Raw genomic sequence first — 17,654 nt, forward strand, 5'->3', positions numbered from 1 at the left:
TGCAGTATCATGATCACAGCTCATGCAGCCTGGACCTCCTGGGCTCAAACAATCCTACCACCTCAGCCTCTGGGTAGATGGGACCACAGGTACACGCTACAATGCCTGGATAATTGTTTTAAGTTTTTGGTAGAGACTGGGTCTCATTATGTTGCTCAGGCTGGTCTCATATAGAACTCCTGGGCTCAAGCAATTCCCCTGCCCGGGCTTCTCAAAGTGTTAAGATTACAGGCATGAGTCACCATGCCAGACCTAATCATTATGATGATTTATTGATAAGAATTACAATTAGAAGAGATCTCTTCTACAACATGGTGACTATAGTTAAGAACAACATATTATATTCTTGAAATATGAAACCTTATATTTAAGGTTTTGTAGGTTTTCTCACCACAAAAAAATGTGAGTATGTGAGGTATTGCATATGTTAATTAGCTCAATTCAGCCATTCCAGAATGTATACACACTTCATATATACATCATGTTGTACATAATAAACACATACAATTTTTGTCAATTAAAATAAATCAACTAATCTAGAAAAATAATTACAATTAGAAAATGCCAATAGGCAGAATAGCAAAATAAAACATGGGAAATAAACGCAACAGCGTGTATAGTGAAGCAGCCATAAGAAAACCCAAAATACATTTCGGAAAAAAATATTTTATGGCCAGGAAGATGTCCATGATATATGCTCAGTAAAAACCAGAAAACACGAAATAGTATCCATCTGACCAGTCACTACTTCAATTTGATTTTAATTCAAAGGAACGTTTACACAGATATGCATAGGCAAGAGACTGATAGCAGCTACAGAAAACTGCTAATAAAAAAGAATTTTATTTTTCCTTGTGCCATTCTATATTTTCAAAATTTTCTCTAACAAAAACTATTAGTTTTAAAATTAGAAAATTAAACATAATTTTTAAATACCTCTTACCTTAATAAAACCCCAGATTCCACCAGCAGACGCTTCATCCTGACCTCTATTAATTCTAGGGTCTTCTTGCTCCTCTGGGAAAGTAATGGCTGATGTGGTTCCAGTTCCCTGTGCCAGAGGTGTCAAACTGGCTTGCTGAGTAATAGGAGCTGGCAAAAGACCTAGTCAAAGGCAAAAATTTTAATATGTATAATTTATTCCATAAACTTTTTCCTATAAAAAGGAGTAGCTCAAACAACTTTAATATTAATATTCAGGCATTTGAAGACTGAGTTATAAACTCAAAGATTAACGCAAACCTTTATAAAATGCAAATTAAACAGAATTTCCAAAGAGAAATGTATTTCCCTTTACATAGTCTTACACCAAGTATCCTGAAAATCGACAAAAAGCATATATCCAAAAGTTCTTCAGGTCTGTCCTATTCAGCACTTGGATATGAACAGCTGTAGTTCAGGTCTCTTTAATCCATAAAATTAATTGAGCACTGAAGTTCATCACAAAAAAGCATGCAATTCTTACACGTACTCTACATACTTCATGTTAACTCAAAAAGAAAATTCACATATACATAGACATAAATATAGTACTTGTACTCTGCAATAAGTTTCATTTGTAAAGGTAGACGGGGAAAGACAGATAATAAAAATCACAGCAAAGTTGCTTCTTTTCCCTAAAATGAGAAACAACAGGCAGAGGATGACAAGGACAAAGTTTTGATAACTCGTTTGCAACAATTATTCCAAAGACACAAAACAAGTAGATGTAACTGACCTAGGAAAGGAAATGACCTGATATCACAACCTTTTGGCATACATGAGGTTTTGTTTGTTTCTGAATTTTTACCTGGCTAAAAAAACACTACTCCCTGGAACAGTCAGTCCTGAAAATTTTTTCAGTAAAACTTAAAAAAACTCAGATTTCACCTTCAAATTTCTCTATAAATGAATAAATATTAGGACAAAATTTTGGAATTTTCTGACATCCCATACTAATCATCTACTGAGTTGTATATCACATAAAGAAATCATATACTAAATTACACCAGCCTTATTTTAATAATTTAAATGGCAAAAACATGAGACAGGTAACTCTGAAAACCAAAGAAATGAATAAAGAGAAGAACGTTAATGCAGAGAAAGTGGGACCCCGCCCAATGCTGATAAAAACGTAAAATGGTACACCTGCTTTAGAAAACAGTTTGGTGTAGAATTATCATGTAAGTCAGCAATTCCATGCCTAGGTAGACACCCAAGAAAAATAAAAACATGTCCATATAAAAATTTGTAAACAAATATTTATAGCAGCATTATCTAAACAGCCACAAAGTGGAAACAACCCAACATTAACTGATTAACTGAATAAACGAAATGTGGTGTACACATTCATACACTGGAATATTATTCCATGAAAAGGAATGAAGTACTGACAAATGCTATAACATGGATGAACCTTGAAAATATTTAAGTGAAATAGTTAAGTGAAAATATTTAAGTGAAAGTTGCCAGTCACAAAAGACCACGTATTATATGATGCCATCTATATGAAATGACCAGGATAAGCAAATCTATATACATAAAAAGTAGATTAGTAGTTGCCTAGAGCTGTGAGGATTTGGGGGACAGTAGGGGCTGATTGCTAAAAAGTATAGGGTTTCTTTTTTAAAGTTATGAAAAGGTTATAAAATTGTGACAAGGGATGCACAATTCTGTATGTAAACTCACAATGGAACTGTATGCTTAAATTGGGTGAACTGTAGAGTACATAAATTACATCTCAATAAAGCTATTATTTTTAAAAAGAATAAAACATTAATTAATAGCCATGTATTTCAAAGTATTAATAAGAGAGAATTACCTGTTCCTGAAGGTGCAGAAAATGATGGCATCAGGGGTGTCTGGGGAGCTCTCCCTGCATGTCCCCTTGTAATGTCGTAAGTTGAACCAACAGAAAATCCTGATATAGGAGGACCCGAAGGGGGTGCAGGTGAAAGAGCGTTTGGAGCAGAAGTTGAAGGTGGGAAGTGGGATACAGGAGGATTACCAAAGGCAGCAGCAGTTGATGGAGAAACAGGAGGTGGCATAGAAGTAACAAGTGGTGGGACAGAAGGAACTGCAGGAGGAGGCACAAAAGGTAATGGCGCTGAAGGCCTCATAGGAGGAAGGGGCGGCTGAGGAGTAGAGTATGCGAGTGGCGGGAAGGACTCCATAGAGGATACATTTGGAGAAGAAAAAGAACTGGTTGCCGCTAGAAAAAAGTGGAGAGGATAAAACCACAGAATTAGAAATGTTTTTTATTTAGTTTACAAACTATCTCATTATTTCCTTGCAAAATTTTTAAACTTACCAGAGCATATCATAAGAATTCTTTTAAAATGTGTAATTTAAAATATACAACAAATGTAATTGAGTGTAAATGACTTTCAACCCCCATAAGTAAAAGAAGCAGCTGTATGAACCTATGGTATTGTTCCCTTTTGCTTTTTGGTTTGTTTTGGTGTATTTTTAATAAAATAAAGCAATTTTTCATCCCTAGTTTGAGCATATAAACGTATGCCCTGAAGCCTCAGATAGGTTAATCACCACAAAGTCATAGATCAGTAGGCCAAGTGCAGTGGCTCACACCTATAATCCCAGGACTTTGGGAGGCCGAGGCAGGTGTATCACCTGAGGTCAGGAGTTTGAGACCAGCCTGGCCAAAATGGTGAAACCCCCTTTCTACCAAAAATACAAAAATTAGCTGAGCATGGTGGCAAGTTTGCCTGTAATCGCAGCTACTCCGGGGGCTGAGGCAGGAGAATCACTTGAACCTGGGAGGCGGAGGTTGCAGTGAGATGAGATCGCACCACTACACTCCAGCCTGGGCGACAAGTGAAACTCCGTCTCAAAAAAAAAAAAAGAAAAAGAACAGTAGACAAAGCTAACACATGATTTTTAGGATACTTTTGTCATAATATAAATGATGTTTTGTAAAATTATAAACATAAAGAACAAAAGTCTACCTAAAGCAAAACACTGATGTTTTCTTACTTTAAATATAAAAGTCTTTCTATTCTTTAAATTAAAAAGGCTATTTCCTTTCATCCTAAAAATTAATAGAGAAGTTTTAATATATGTATTCTTTTCTTAATTGACTCTGAGAAAAGATGATAGTATCTTCACTATTCTCAAAACACATGAGACGTTAGACAACTACGTGTACCTAATGGAACAGGGGTAGAAGACATAGCAGTAGCAGCCAGTCCTGCAGGATTTGGTGGAGGAGTCCCAGGTGGTGTTGTCTCTATTCCACTCTCTTCCATCATTTTTCTTCAATTATGGTATACTGTAAAAATATAAAAATGTAACAAACATTACACAGTAACCACAAGTATATTTTTAAAGCTTGAATAGAGAACAACTAAAAAAAAAATCATCAAGAGATAGACGTCCACCTTTACTATTTACAATACAACTTATTTCCACATGAAGAGTTTGTCCAAACTTCTAAGAAAGCAATCTATGAGAATATTTAATATCAAACAATCTGTAACATTCCCATGTAGATACTTTATAACTGGGAAATAATTTCATAATAACAACACAACTAATTATCTACTACATTTCAAACAGTAAATTACTAATTTGATTTCTGCCACATGAATGCATGTTAGAGATGGTTTTGTCTGAGCCAGGTGCGGTGTCTCATGCCTATAATCCCAGCACTTTGGGAGGTCAAGACGGGAGGATCACTTGAGGCTAGGAGTTAGAGACAAGCCTGGGCAACATAGCAAGATCTCATTTCTAAAAATCAAAAACAAGTAAATAAATATAAATTTCAGTCATTATTAAATTTAAAATAACAATGAGGCTGGACACGGTGGCTCAGGCCTGAAATCCCAGGACTCTGGGAGGCTGTGGTGGCAGGATGGCTTGAACCCAGGAGTTCAAGGCTGCAGTGAGCTATTACTGCACCACTGCACTCCAGCCTGGGTGACACAGCAAGACCTCATCTCTAAAAATAAATAATTATTTAACGTATTTTTGAAGCCCACCCTCTTCTCTCATAAAGGACTGTGTACAAGATATCCCCATTAACATAAAAAAAAAAAAAAAACAAAGCCCAGCACAGTGGCTAACGACTGTAACCCTACACTTTGGGAGGTAGGGGCGGGAGGATCCCTTGAGACCAGAGTTTGAGACCAGCCTGGGCACCATAGGAAGACTCCATCTCTACAAAAAATTAAAAAATTAGCCAGGCAGGGTGACATGTGCCTATGGTTCCAGCAACTCAGAATGCTGAGGTGAGAGGATAACCTGATCCCAGGAGGTTGAGGCTGCAGGGAGCAGTGAGAATGCCACTGTACTCCAGCCTGGGCAACAAAGCAGGACCTTGTCTCAATAAAATAAAATAAAATAAAATGTGCTTCATTTGATAAAAACATTAATTCACAATTTTCCTAGTTCACATTTAAACCATATCCAGTAACAGATAAACTGCATATCTGAGGTTTTAGAAAAATTAACTATAGCAAAAATGCCATCGGATAGCAGGGTCCTAATAGACGACAATGGATTATAAAATATGAGAAAACTTTCTTTAAAATTACAAATCCTGAAGTGTATCTCAAGTACAGAACCAACTTCTAAATATGCTATATTTGTTTTTAATATTTTTATTCATTTAATAAGTTTTTAGCGAAGGTCAACTGCTTGACGAGCACTATACTAGTGCCTCTGGAAATAACAATGATTAGTAAAAACAAATAGGATACTTCAGTCTAGTACAGGAAACAATCAAATAATAAAACCAATTTACAACGAATGGTAGCTGAATTATGTGTTCTGAGGGTAAGAACACAGTTTTGTTTGAACAGGAATATGATTTTTGACTTGGAGGTAAGGAAAGGGTTCCCCAAAGAAGTCAAAGATAAACCGAGATTTGAAGGATAAGAACTTAATTGGGAAAGGGAAGAAAGGCAGAGTCCAGAAAATGTGAACATATAGCAAATATATATACCAACTGAGCTGAGGAGAACAAGATACAGTCAAGAAAATCCATGTGAAGGGAGAGAAAGGAAGAATCAGGACTGGAGGGACAAACAGAAGCCCAGAAGGTGTTCAGCCTTATAAACCAGGTTTAAAAACTTGGATTTTTAAAGAACAGAATGTCATTGTATCAGAAATAAATTTTCAGTGCCGCAAAATAAACAGCACTCCAGCTTGCCTTTCTCAGCAAGGCAATTTTACTTCTATAGACGGGTGCATCTCACAGATGGAGCAATGTCAAGAGCACACCTGAACAATGGAGGGGAAGGGGTTCTTATCCTAATGCAGCTAGTCCGTACTGCTGTGTCTTTCCCCTATGGGCTAGGGTTGGACCACACAGTCTAACCTAATTCCGACTGGCTATTTTAAAGACAGCAAGGGTATGAGCCGGAGCAGCAGAATAAGTAGTTTGGCAAGAAGGATGGTTACAGAACAGGTGACCCAGGATGACTAAGAACAGAGCAGGTGACCAAGGATTACTAAGGTCAGAGCAGGTGACCAAGGATTACTAAGGTCAGAGCAGGTGACCAAGGGTGACTAAGGTCAGAGCAGTTGATAGAGGCTAGAAGGGGGTTGTTTACTGAAACTAGGGTCAAGGAGCCATAAAGAACTAGGAATTTAAACTTTAAAATGAAGAACAAAGAACAGGGGATCTGAACATACTGATACATTGGTTCTTTGGAGAAGATCTCAGAACTCATTGTACTTAACAATTTACAGGCTAAAACCTATGAAGAGAAATTTATTATATTCTACAATTGTAAGGCACTCAAGCTTAGGGTAGCATAACTGTCTTTTGTTTTAACTGTTTTGAAGCAATTTTAGATTCACAAAAATGATGTAAAAACAGCAGAGTTCTTGAGTACCCCAAACCCAGCTTCTCTCAATAACAGCATCTTAAATAACTATAATACAATGATCAAAACCATGAAACTGACATTGGTACATTACTATTAGCTATACACTTTATTTGTATTTCACATTTTTACATTTACCGTGTGTGTATGTGCACAGTTCTATGAAGTTTCACCATATGCACAATCTCATATAACCACCACCTCAACTAGGATATAGAACTATTCCATCACTAAAAAGAAAATTCCTCAGGCTGTTCCTTTATCTACCTTCCCATCAGCCACAAGCCCTGGCAAACACTGCTCTGTTTTCTATCACTTTCTCATTCCATGAATGTTACATAAATCGAATCATACAACGTATAACCTTTTGAAGTTGGCTTTTTTCCACTCAACATAATGTTCTTGAGATTCATCCAAGCTGCTGCAAATATCAAGTTGGTTCCTTTTTATTGCTGAATAGTATTCCATTGTGTAGATGTACCATAGTTTATCCATTTACCTGTTGAAGGACATTTAGGCTGATTCCAGTCATTAGCAATTCATATTTATTTTTTGAAAAGATCTAAACAAAGTATGTAGACTGGGCCACTGGGCAGACACAGTAGATGCAGACAGGCCATTAGGGAAGATATAGAAGTAGTTCCAACGGAAGTATATAACAAGCTAGACTAATGATTTTCATAGTGGGAGGGGCTGATTATGCCCCCAACGGGTCACTTGGCAATGTCCAAGACATTTTTTATTGTTACAACGAGAAGGCTACTACTGGCATATAGCAGGAAGAGGTTAGGAATACTACTAAAAATCCTCCAATGCACAGCCTACATGCAAGAATTAAGTGGCCCCAAAAGTCAATAGTGCCAAAGTTGAAAAACTCTGACCCAGACTCAAGTGATAGTAGAGATGGGGAAAAGTAAATAAGTTCAAGACAAGATTAGGTGGCAAAATTCAGTGACTGACTGGGTATGGAGGCAGGGAAAGGAGGCATGACTTGCACAAGTAGATAGATGGTGGTGCCATGCACAAAGATAGGAAACACTGCAAAAGGCCAATGTGTTTGATGTTCTTTCTGGGGGAGTCCGATGGGGGAAATCATAAAATGTTTAGTCTTTGACATGCTGTTTAAGTTCCTTGAAACAAACATCCAAGTAGAGACACTGACCTGGTCTGGAGCTTAGCAACCATATAAATGTGGGTGTCATCAGTGTACTGATAGTCTAATGTCATGTTTTGAGAGGGATTATGCAAGAAAGAGATAAGAGAAAATGATGTAAAACCAATTATTGGTTTTGTAAGACGGAAGACAAGCTTGCAGAGAATAAGAGATGAGCAAAAAGAAAGGAAGAAAACCAGGAGACTGTGGTGTCCAAAAGCCCGTGTTTCGCAGTATGAATGGGCAACAGTATTAAATGCTGCAGAGAAGCCAAATAGGACACTGTCTGAGAAGTTCAATGGATTTGCCAAACTGGAGACGAATTTAGGGAGAGTGGTCTTCATGTAAAGAGTGAAGAAAGATTCCAGCGTAAACTGAATCGAGTAGTGGCAGGCGAGACTAACACGCGTAACACTTTCAAAAAGTTTGGCTGTGAACATAGGAAATATCTATGGCACTAAGTAGAGAACAGGGATACAGGGAGGCTGAATCCTTTCATTCAGTACCTATACATCGAAGGTTGATAACCTGAGACAGAAATGCCCCTTTGGAGATTTTATCACTCCTCAACCAAGGCTACCTCTTTTCTTCATTTAATTTTTTACTGGTCATTCAACCTTCTACTACAGACGCTCCCCAATCCTTACAATGACTAGTAGAAGTCCTACTGTAAGAGAATCCCTAACATTAACAAATGTGTCTGCAAAAGAAACTGTACAATGACTACAAAGCCATTAAGTGGAATCAATAATTTATTTGTCTTTAATGGCTTAAAATATGAAAACTGGCGTAATGGCAATACTAAGGTAAATTTTACATGCATAAACATAGTGCCTCCTACTAAAAAAACCTATTATGATAAAACACCACTGAAGTGTCAGAGTCAGTAACTGTTTTAGGGCTCAAGTCTTGTCACGAAAAGTACTATTTATGTATCAACAGTAAAGAAAAAGTGAAGAAAACAATTTGGAAAACTGAGCTCTCAGTTTGGCTAGACCCTGTTGTTCCAATTTGCTTGTGCCTTGGTTTTTCTGTTAAAAAAAAAGTGGATGGCTATTTACAAGTTTACAAGAAATGGAATAGTGAAGCTCTGATAAACTTTAAAGCATTAAGAGCAAATATTGCTGACCTACTCGTGCCACAAGATTGCCTCTACTACCACACAATGAGCGTTAGCTAGAGTCTAATCTGACCCCGAAATAAAATTTTATAAATTTTCACTGAATTAAACTGAATGCCAAGATGTGTCACGATCGCACAAATGCACATGTTGTCTCTCAAAATAACTACTTCGAATGACAAAAATACTATTGGCTATAAATTCTGTCAATCCAGGAAACGTGCTATCCTGCAAATTTGCCTGAAGCAGGTCCCAAGACCAAACAAAGAAACTAGAGAATGCAAAACCCCTCCCAAGTGGCGCTGAGCACCGATGGGGTAACCTGAGGGAAAATAAGCTTCCTTTCATTCGCTGTCCTGGTGTGATGACTCTCGAGCCTCCTGGGCCTCTCCAGGGCCAGGGCGGCCGAAATCCTGTTTCAGGAGACAGCTGCCTCCCCTCAGGCTCTGCCACGTCTCCAGGCCAGACAGGGCCGGGCTAAGGTCCGCCGGCGGTCGCCGCCAGTCTCTCCTGAAGTCAGCGCACTGGAACGTGGGGCCTGAGGGCCAAGGCGCTCCAGCCTTGGTCCTTGGAGAGGAGCAAAGTGTCGCGGGGCGAGACCCTAGAAACGCGCCCACCGTGCCACCCCAGCGTTAACTGCTCATCATGCGACGTGCACTCCTGCCTGCTGCACTCCGCACGCCGCCACGGCTGCGCCCGAACCGCGCGACTAGGGGTCTCGGAAACGACATAGGCGTCCAGTGGCGCCGGCCGGCCCGCCCACCTTCCAAGGACACCGTCTCTCGGGGTCTGGCTCTGGCGCCTGCAAGCCATGCCATGCCATGCCACCCGCCTCATACACGCGCGTCGCAGCCACCTGGCGCTCACCTGGGGACCGGGAAAATGCCTGCGTGGTCGCTGAAGAGTGGGGTATGTTAGGCAGGTCGGGACGGAGAACTACAGCTCGAAGCAGACAGCGAAGGTGCGTACTGGAGCTCACCTCGGCGCGTCCCCGCCTACAAGATGGCCACTGGCGGCGCATGCTCCTGCGGCTGCCACGTCGGCCGCGCGCCGCACCGCGCCGCCCCGCCCCGCCCGCGCCGCCCCGCCCCGCCCGCGCCGCCCCGCCCCGCCCCGCCCCGCCCGCGCCCCGTCGCTCCGCCCCTCGTCACCACGCCCCGCCTGTTCCACGCGCTGTGAACCTGGCCCGGCCGCGGCAAGTTAAACTTAGGTACCCAGACTTTTCTAACCACCGAGATGTGGCTCTGCCCACACCCTGTAGAGACATTCTCCAAAGGGCTGACCTCCTTTCTGCTTCGCAGCCCCCTTACACGAGAGTGGCACTCTTGTTACCAGGCGTAGGTCACTCATCCTGTGTCACAGCCGCCCAAGGGATAGAGATGAGTTAGCCAAAAAGGTCATCTAGTTGGTCGTCATCTAACCAAGGTCATCTAGTCCAGTCAGCACCTCCAGGAAGGACCTCGCTGCAGATACAGAGGACTTAGCCTGTATAGCCAAAGATTTCCAGATAACAGTGATTATATCAGGAGAGAGGGATTAGGAGAAGAGGGAGAGGGGAGAAGAGTAGCAGTTACTGTACTGATTTTTCCCCCAAGTACGTGTATGCACTTTTTTTAAATTGTAAAATAGCAGACAGATTATCAACTTTCATATCATTATATGCTGCACCTAACACAGTACCTGAAATAGTTGGTGTTCAATAATGTACATTAAATAAATTAATTAATGGAGTACAATAGAGGAAAATAAGGAACTTCAAATCAGAAGTCTTGATTTGAGTCCGAGACTACTTTAATGCCAGTTGTGCAGTTGTCTGACCTTGTACAGGTCACTTAGTCTCCATAAGTCTCCATATTTCTACCTGAAAAGTAAGAGTAACACTGTCCACCATCCCTGACTCAGGCAGGTGACAGAGTCAAATAAAATAGAACATATGAGAACTTCTTAAACTTTTTTTTTTTTTTTGAGACGGAGTCTCGCCCTGTCGCCCACGCTGGAGTGCAATGGTGCCATCTCAGCTCGATTATCCTGCCTTAGCCTCCCGAGTAGCTGGGATTACAGGTGCACGCCACCACACCCAGTTAATTTTTGTACTTTTAGTAGACACGGTGTTTCACCATGTTGGCCAGGCTGGTCTCGAACTCCTGACCTCATGATCTGCCCGCCTCAGCCTCCCAAAGTGCTGGGAGGCGTGAGCCACCGCACCCGTCGGAAAACATTTTTTAAACTGTTTTTCATTAAAGATATAAACAATTGTTTTTGTTGTTCTCAATTTTTTTTCAGGAACTCATTTATAGATTTAACATTAATCTATCTCTTGAACTTGACAGTTGTAAGCATTCTAAAACACCTCACTGAAAAGTTAATACTGTGTAGCAATACTCTGACTTCCGATCTCACTGTGCAACTACCATGGGTGGTTTTCTTTGGCGGTGACTCCTATCCTCTAAGACTGTGTGTAGGTGGAGATCCAGGTTATTGTCTGGAACGTGCTGTTTGGGGTGGTGCTAAAAACAGATACCATCTTCATCCTCTCCGGTGAACACCCTTAATAGCTATAAGGTATGTTGGTTTCTCCATCTTTTCAGCAAATATTTATTAGTGGCTGCAATGAGCTGAGCATTGGTACTGGAAATGCAGTAATGGACAAGACAGACAAGGTCTTGATACCTAGGGAGTGTTCTTTATAATAGGAGAGAGGGTAGGAACAGGAAAATAAAGTAAGTACTGTTTGTGATGTACACTTTGAGGAGTCAACAAAGAGTGATGTAATATTGACAGTAATTGGAGTAGACCACTTCAGATAGGATGAAGGGGCAAGGCTTCTCTGAAGAGGTGAGATGTGAGCAAAGATGTGTAATGCAGCAGACCTGTGCTTATCCGGACAGAAAGAAGAGCATGCAAAGACTCAAGGAGGGAGTGTGCTCGGCACGTGCGCAGAGCAACAAGGAAGCAGGACTATGAGAGTGATAAAGAAGAGATGACAGGGAGTGGGGCCAGATCATGTCTAGCCTTGTAGGTCATGAGAAAGCCTTTGGTTACATTCTGAGAGAAATGAGAAGCACGTGGAGGGTTTCGAGCAGAGGACTGACAAGATTTGACTTCAATTTCTGATCACACTCTGATTGCTGTGTGACTGCAGGGCATGTGAGGATGAATGCAGGATGACCAGTAACGAGATGATGGTGGCTTAGTGTCCCTAATGGAGGTAGAGGTGGCACACGGTCTGGATGTATTTTGAAGATGGAGCTGTCATGGTTTACTGATGGGTTGGGAGTAAGCTGTATTAGTTTCCTAAGACTATCATAACAAATTACCGCAACTAATGTTTCCGTTGGCTAAAAACAGCAGAAATTGATTCCTTCACAGTTCTGGGGGCTAGAAGTCCAAAATCAAGGTGTCAGCAGAGCCTCTCCAAAGGCTCGAGTGGAGAATTCTTCCTTGCCCCTTCTAGCTTCTGGTGACTCTAGGTGTTCTTTGGCCTGTGCCAGCATACCTCCAATCTCTGCCTCTGTCTCCACATGGCCTTCTCCCCTGTGTCTCTGTGTCTCAAATCTCCTTCTGCTTTTCTCTTATAAGCATACTTCCTTGTAAGTGCATACTCATTCCGCTTAGGGCCCACCCTAAATCCAGAATGATATCATCTCAAGATATTTGTAGGTTTTATGAAGATTCTGTTTCTAAATAAGTTCAAAGTGGCAAGTTCCAGGTGGGCATATCTTTCTTAGGGGGTGGGCACTATTCAACCCACTACATGGACAATGAGGTATAAGATGATCTTTGAAGTTACCCTTGGTTTACAGTTACTATATTTTATGTTTTACTTACCACTTTTCATTTGAACTTCAAAAACACTTTATGTGGCAGGTATTATTATTCCAGTATTAGAAACGTGGAAACTAAGGCTATGAAAATGGTGCATAGAGCTGGAGTTGGAACCTAGAATCCTTAGGCTGTACCTCAGCTGCTTGCCTGCTTTGTGGGTGGTAAGGTAAGAAGATTTCTTCTTAGGTGGCAGACAATGAAGGGAGTCAATGGAAAATTATAGCAGAACGACGAGCTGCTTAGTTTGTTATTTTTTCAGTCATTGCTAACAACTCATCAAATTCTTCCTTACAGGACGTCTCTAACATATGATAGAATTCATTTGTGAGCTATAATGAGTGAGCAAGCGCTATGGTGGAATTTTGCTTTACTTACTCACAAACATAGGCAAACAAAAAACTCTTTCCCATTTGAGTTGAGGCTTTTCTTCTAGCCCAAATCAGGTTTATTAGGTCTATTCTTAAATATTCTTGGTTTTTTGTTTTTTGTTCTTTTCATTTTTGAGATGGAGTCTCGCTCTGTCACCAGGCTGGAGTGCAGTGGTGCAGTCTCAGCTCACTGCAACCCCCGCCTCCCAGGTTCAAGCGATTCTCCTGCCTCAGCCTCCAGAGTAACTGGGACTACAGGCACCCGCCACTACACCCAGCTAATTTTTGTATTTTTAATAGAGATGGGGGTTCACCATGTTGGCCAGGATGGTCTCGATCCCTTGACCTCATGATCCACCCACCTTGGCCTCCAAAAGTGCTGGGATTACAGGCTGAGCCACCGCACCCGGCCTATTCTTAAATATTCTTAAGATAGTCCTTAATGTTCATAATATTCATATGAATATGCAAACATTCAAAAATATTCATATGAATATTTCTAGGCAGATAAGAGATGAGGCTGAGACTAGGCATCTGCAGCATAACCAGGAGTAGAGGCAGAGTTGATTCTGGCTTGAGAAATGATGGGCTCTGCTGGAAGACTAGGCTGTGAGAACAGGCTGTGAGTTATACAACCAAAAAGAACACTTCAGCGCCATGGGTATTGGCTGAGACATAGAGATCAGAAGCCCACACCCACGCTCAGCACTCAACCACGCTGAGGATAAGTAAGCTCCTTTGGCAACCAAGAAGAAGGAGGGGCCTTGTCTCAAACATTGCATAGGACACATTTGTACTAAAAAAAAAAAAAAAAAAAAGATTGTTCATCTGAAATTCAAATTTAGGAGGCAAGTGAGCTGAAGCTTAGAGTGTGAGAGGCAATGTAGCATGGACTAGGACATCAGCTGGCACCAAAAAACCTGCATTGGAATCTTGGCTCTGCTGGGTCACCAGTTAACCTTGGACCTTCCACTAAACACAGTCTCTCCATTTCTTCAGCTATAAAGTGGGGCAAATAGTCATATTAATACCTACCTCATAGTTTTTGTATGAAGATTAAATGACTTAATAGGTGTGGAGTGCTTACCACAGTGCCTAACTCACAGTGTTAGCTCTTATTCTTTGAGTTTAAAATTGCCTGAATATTCATCTCATGATAACTATTTTAAACCAAAAGGACTTTTATTTGGTTGAGTCTGAATTGTAATTTCCAAATCAAGGTCTGTTTGCTTGTTTGCTTTCAACTAAAGGAAATTTAATAAGCTATAGTGGAACCCTACCTCTCAATTTGTCTGGGACACTCCCACTTTAGGATTGTTGTCCCAGCATTATTCTTTAAAGTACCCACCTTTTATTCTAAAAAGTGTTACGATTTGGACAATAGAACTTATGGGTTATCCTATTACAGAGATATCAAGAAGTCACTCATTTTTACACGAGTTTAGTGTGAAAATTTCAATACCTGTCCTTTGCCCCCACACACATAATCATCACTAGAGTCTATTTTAATTTTCCTTAAAGGAGCAAACTCGGCCTGTGTCCCACTTATTCTTGGCCTATAGCTTGGTGTGTCCCTTTAATACAAGTGGAAACTGTACAGCCAGAAGAAACCTTCCCTAACACTGAAACCAATGGTGAATTTGGTAAATGCCCTGCAGAAGATATGGAATAGGAACAAGCATTGAAAGATCTAGAAACACTGATGAGATGGTTGAATTACGCATTCTGCTTCAGAGCAAGATTGCTGGGGCAGTGATTGGAGAAGGAGGCAAGAATATCGAGGCTCTCTGTACGGACTACAATGCTAGTGTTTCAGTCTCAGACAGCAGTGGCCCCGAGTGCATACTGAGTATCAGTGCTGATATTGAAACAATTGGAGAAATTCTGAAGAAAATCATCCCTAACTTGGAAGAGGACATGAAGTTGCCATTACTCACTGCAACCAGCCAGCTCCCGCTGGAATCTGATGCTGTTGAGTGCTTAAATTACCAACACTATAAAGGAAGTGACTTTGACTGCGAGTTGAGGCTGTTGATTCATCAGAGTCTAGCAGGAGGAATGTTGGGGTCAAAGGTGCTAAAATCAAAGAACTTTGAGAGAACACTCAAACAACCATCAAACTTTTCTAGGAATGCTATTCTCATCCCACTGACAGAGTTGTTCTTATTGGAGGAAAACTGAATAGGGTTGTAGAGTGCATAAAGGTCATCCTTGATCTTATATCTGAGTCTCCCATCAAAGGACCTGTGCAGCCTTATGATCCCAATTTTTACAATGAAACCTATGATTATGGTGGTTTTGCAATGATGTTTGATGACCACCCTGGATGCCCAGTGGGATTTCCGATGTGGGGAAGAGGTGGTTTTAACAGAATGCCTCCTGGTCGGGGTGGGCGTCCCATGCCTCCATCTAGAAGAGATATGAGCCCTCGTCGAGGATCACCTCCTCCTCCTCCTGGATGAGATGGCCGGGGTGGTAGCAGAGCTTGGAATCTTCCTTTTCCTCCACCACCACCACCTAGAGTGGGGAGACCTAATGGCCTGTGACAGAAGAGGGAGACCTAAAGACTGTTACGATGGCATGGTTGGTTTCAGTCCTGATGAAACTTGGAACTGTACAATAGATACATGGAGCCCATCAGAATGGCAGATGTTTATGAACCACAGGATGGCTCCAGATATGATTATTCCCATGCAGGGGGTCGTGGCTCATATGGTGATCTTGGTGGACCTATTATTACTATACAAGTAACTATTCCCAAAGATTTGACTGGATCTATTATTGGCAAAAGTGGTCAGCAGATTAAACCTGTCATGAGTTGGGAGCTATGATCAAAACTGATGAGCCTTTAAAAGGATCCGAAAATTGGATCATTACCGTTACAGGAACACAGGACCAGATACAGAATGCACAGTATTAGATGCAGAACAATGTGAAGCAGTATTCCAGAAAGTTTTCTAAGATTAGTGAAGAACTGAAGGAGTCCTGCATCTTTTTTTTTTTTATCTGCTTCTATTTAAAAAGCCAACATTCCTCTGCTTCATCAGTGTTCTGCGTTTGAGGTATAGTGAAATATTTGCTGTTCACCAGATGTAATGTTTTAGTTCCTTACAAATAGGGTTGGGGGCAAGGGCGTGCAAAAACTAACTTTGAAATTTTGAAACAGCAGCAGAGTGAATGGATTTTATTTTTTGTTATTGTTGGTGATTTTTTAAAAATTTCCCCCATGTAATTATTGCGAACACCTTGTTTTGTGGCCACTGTAACATTTGGGAGTGGGACAGGGAGGAAAAGTAACAACAGTCCACATGTCCCTGGCATCTGTTCAGAGCAGTGGGCAGGATGTAATGCTCTTTTTAAAGAAACATTTTATGATTTTTAAAATAAATTTAGTGAACCTATTTTTGGTGGTCATTTTTTTTTAAGACAGTCATTTTAAAATTGTGGCTGAATTTCCCACCTCACCCCGAAACTGAACACTAAGTTTGATTTTCAGCTTCTCTGTTGGATATATAAGTGCATCTCTTCTTGGACATAGGCAAAATAACTTGGCAAACTTAGTTCTGGTGATTTCTTGATGGTTTGAAAGCCTACTGCTGGGAAGAAATTCCATCATACATGTTCATGCTTACAATAAGCTGGCGATTTTTTGTTTGATTTTGCAAATGCTTGCCCCTACTTTTCAACAATTTTCTATGTTAGTGGTTGTGAAGAACTAAAGTGGGGAGCAGTACTACAAGTTGAGTAATGGTATGAGTATATACCAGAATTCTGATTGGCAGCAAGTTTTATTAATCAGAATAACACTTGGTTATGGAAGTGACTGATGCTGAAAAAAATTGATATTTTTATTAGATAATTTCTCAATTATAAACTGTCAACTTGCTCTAGTGTCTTATTACACTTTGTAAAATAGATATATATACTTGTTTTTCCATTGCATGTAAATTGAAAGAAAAAGATGTACCATTTCTCTGTTGTATATTGGATTATGTAGGAAATGTTTGTGTACAATTCAAAAAAAGATGACAAAAGTTCCTGTGGATGTTTTGTGTAGTATATTAACATTTGTAACGATTAAAATTCACTTGCAAATAAATAAAACACTCACGATGCTAGATTTGATATGTGCCCAATTTGAACAAGTGTTGATTGACACCTGTAAAATTTGTTGAAACGTTCCTCTTACAAGGAAATACAGTAATATTAAATTGTAAAAAAAAAAGAAAAAAAAAGAGCAAACTTAATTATTTTTCTCAAATACATATTTATAAAAACATCTATGACTCCTTCTTGCTCACATGGTAAAATCTTAAAAACTCAACTTACTCTTGCTTTCCAGACTCTTCTCCTTTTCCTAC

The 17,654-nt window shown here is 40.4% G+C and overlaps 1 protein-coding gene and 1 pseudogene across 2 annotated transcripts in view; one reads left to right on the plus strand and one right to left on the minus strand.

Annotated features, from left to right (window-relative positions):
* LOC105472455 (proline rich coiled-coil 1) overlaps positions 1-10,121 on the minus strand; it is a 32,846-nt gene extending 22,725 nt beyond the window's left edge. For both annotated transcript variants that reach the window (XM_011725690.2, XM_071098499.1), the window contains exons 1-4: positions 9,968-10,121; positions 4,145-4,267; positions 2,801-3,190; positions 944-1,104 (exon numbers count right to left, since the gene is read on the minus strand). In XM_011725690.2, the coding sequence (XP_011723992.1) occupies positions 944-1,104; positions 2,801-3,190; positions 4,145-4,247 (654 nt within the window). In that variant the 5' untranslated portion in view covers positions 4,248-4,267; positions 9,968-10,121. The remainder of the gene's footprint in view (positions 1-943; positions 1,105-2,800; positions 3,191-4,144; positions 4,268-9,967) is intronic.
* A 1,831-nt stretch (positions 10,122-11,952) lies between these two features.
* LOC105472456 (heterogeneous nuclear ribonucleoprotein K pseudogene) lies at positions 11,953-17,153 on the plus strand (annotated as a pseudogene).
* The last annotated feature ends 501 nt before the right edge of the window (positions 17,154-17,654 follow it).

The sequence above is a fragment of the Macaca nemestrina genome, chromosome 6 (genome assembly GCF_043159975.1).
Source record: "Macaca nemestrina isolate mMacNem1 chromosome 6, mMacNem.hap1, whole genome shotgun sequence".
NCBI lineage: Eukaryota > Metazoa > Chordata > Mammalia > Primates > Cercopithecidae > Macaca > Macaca nemestrina.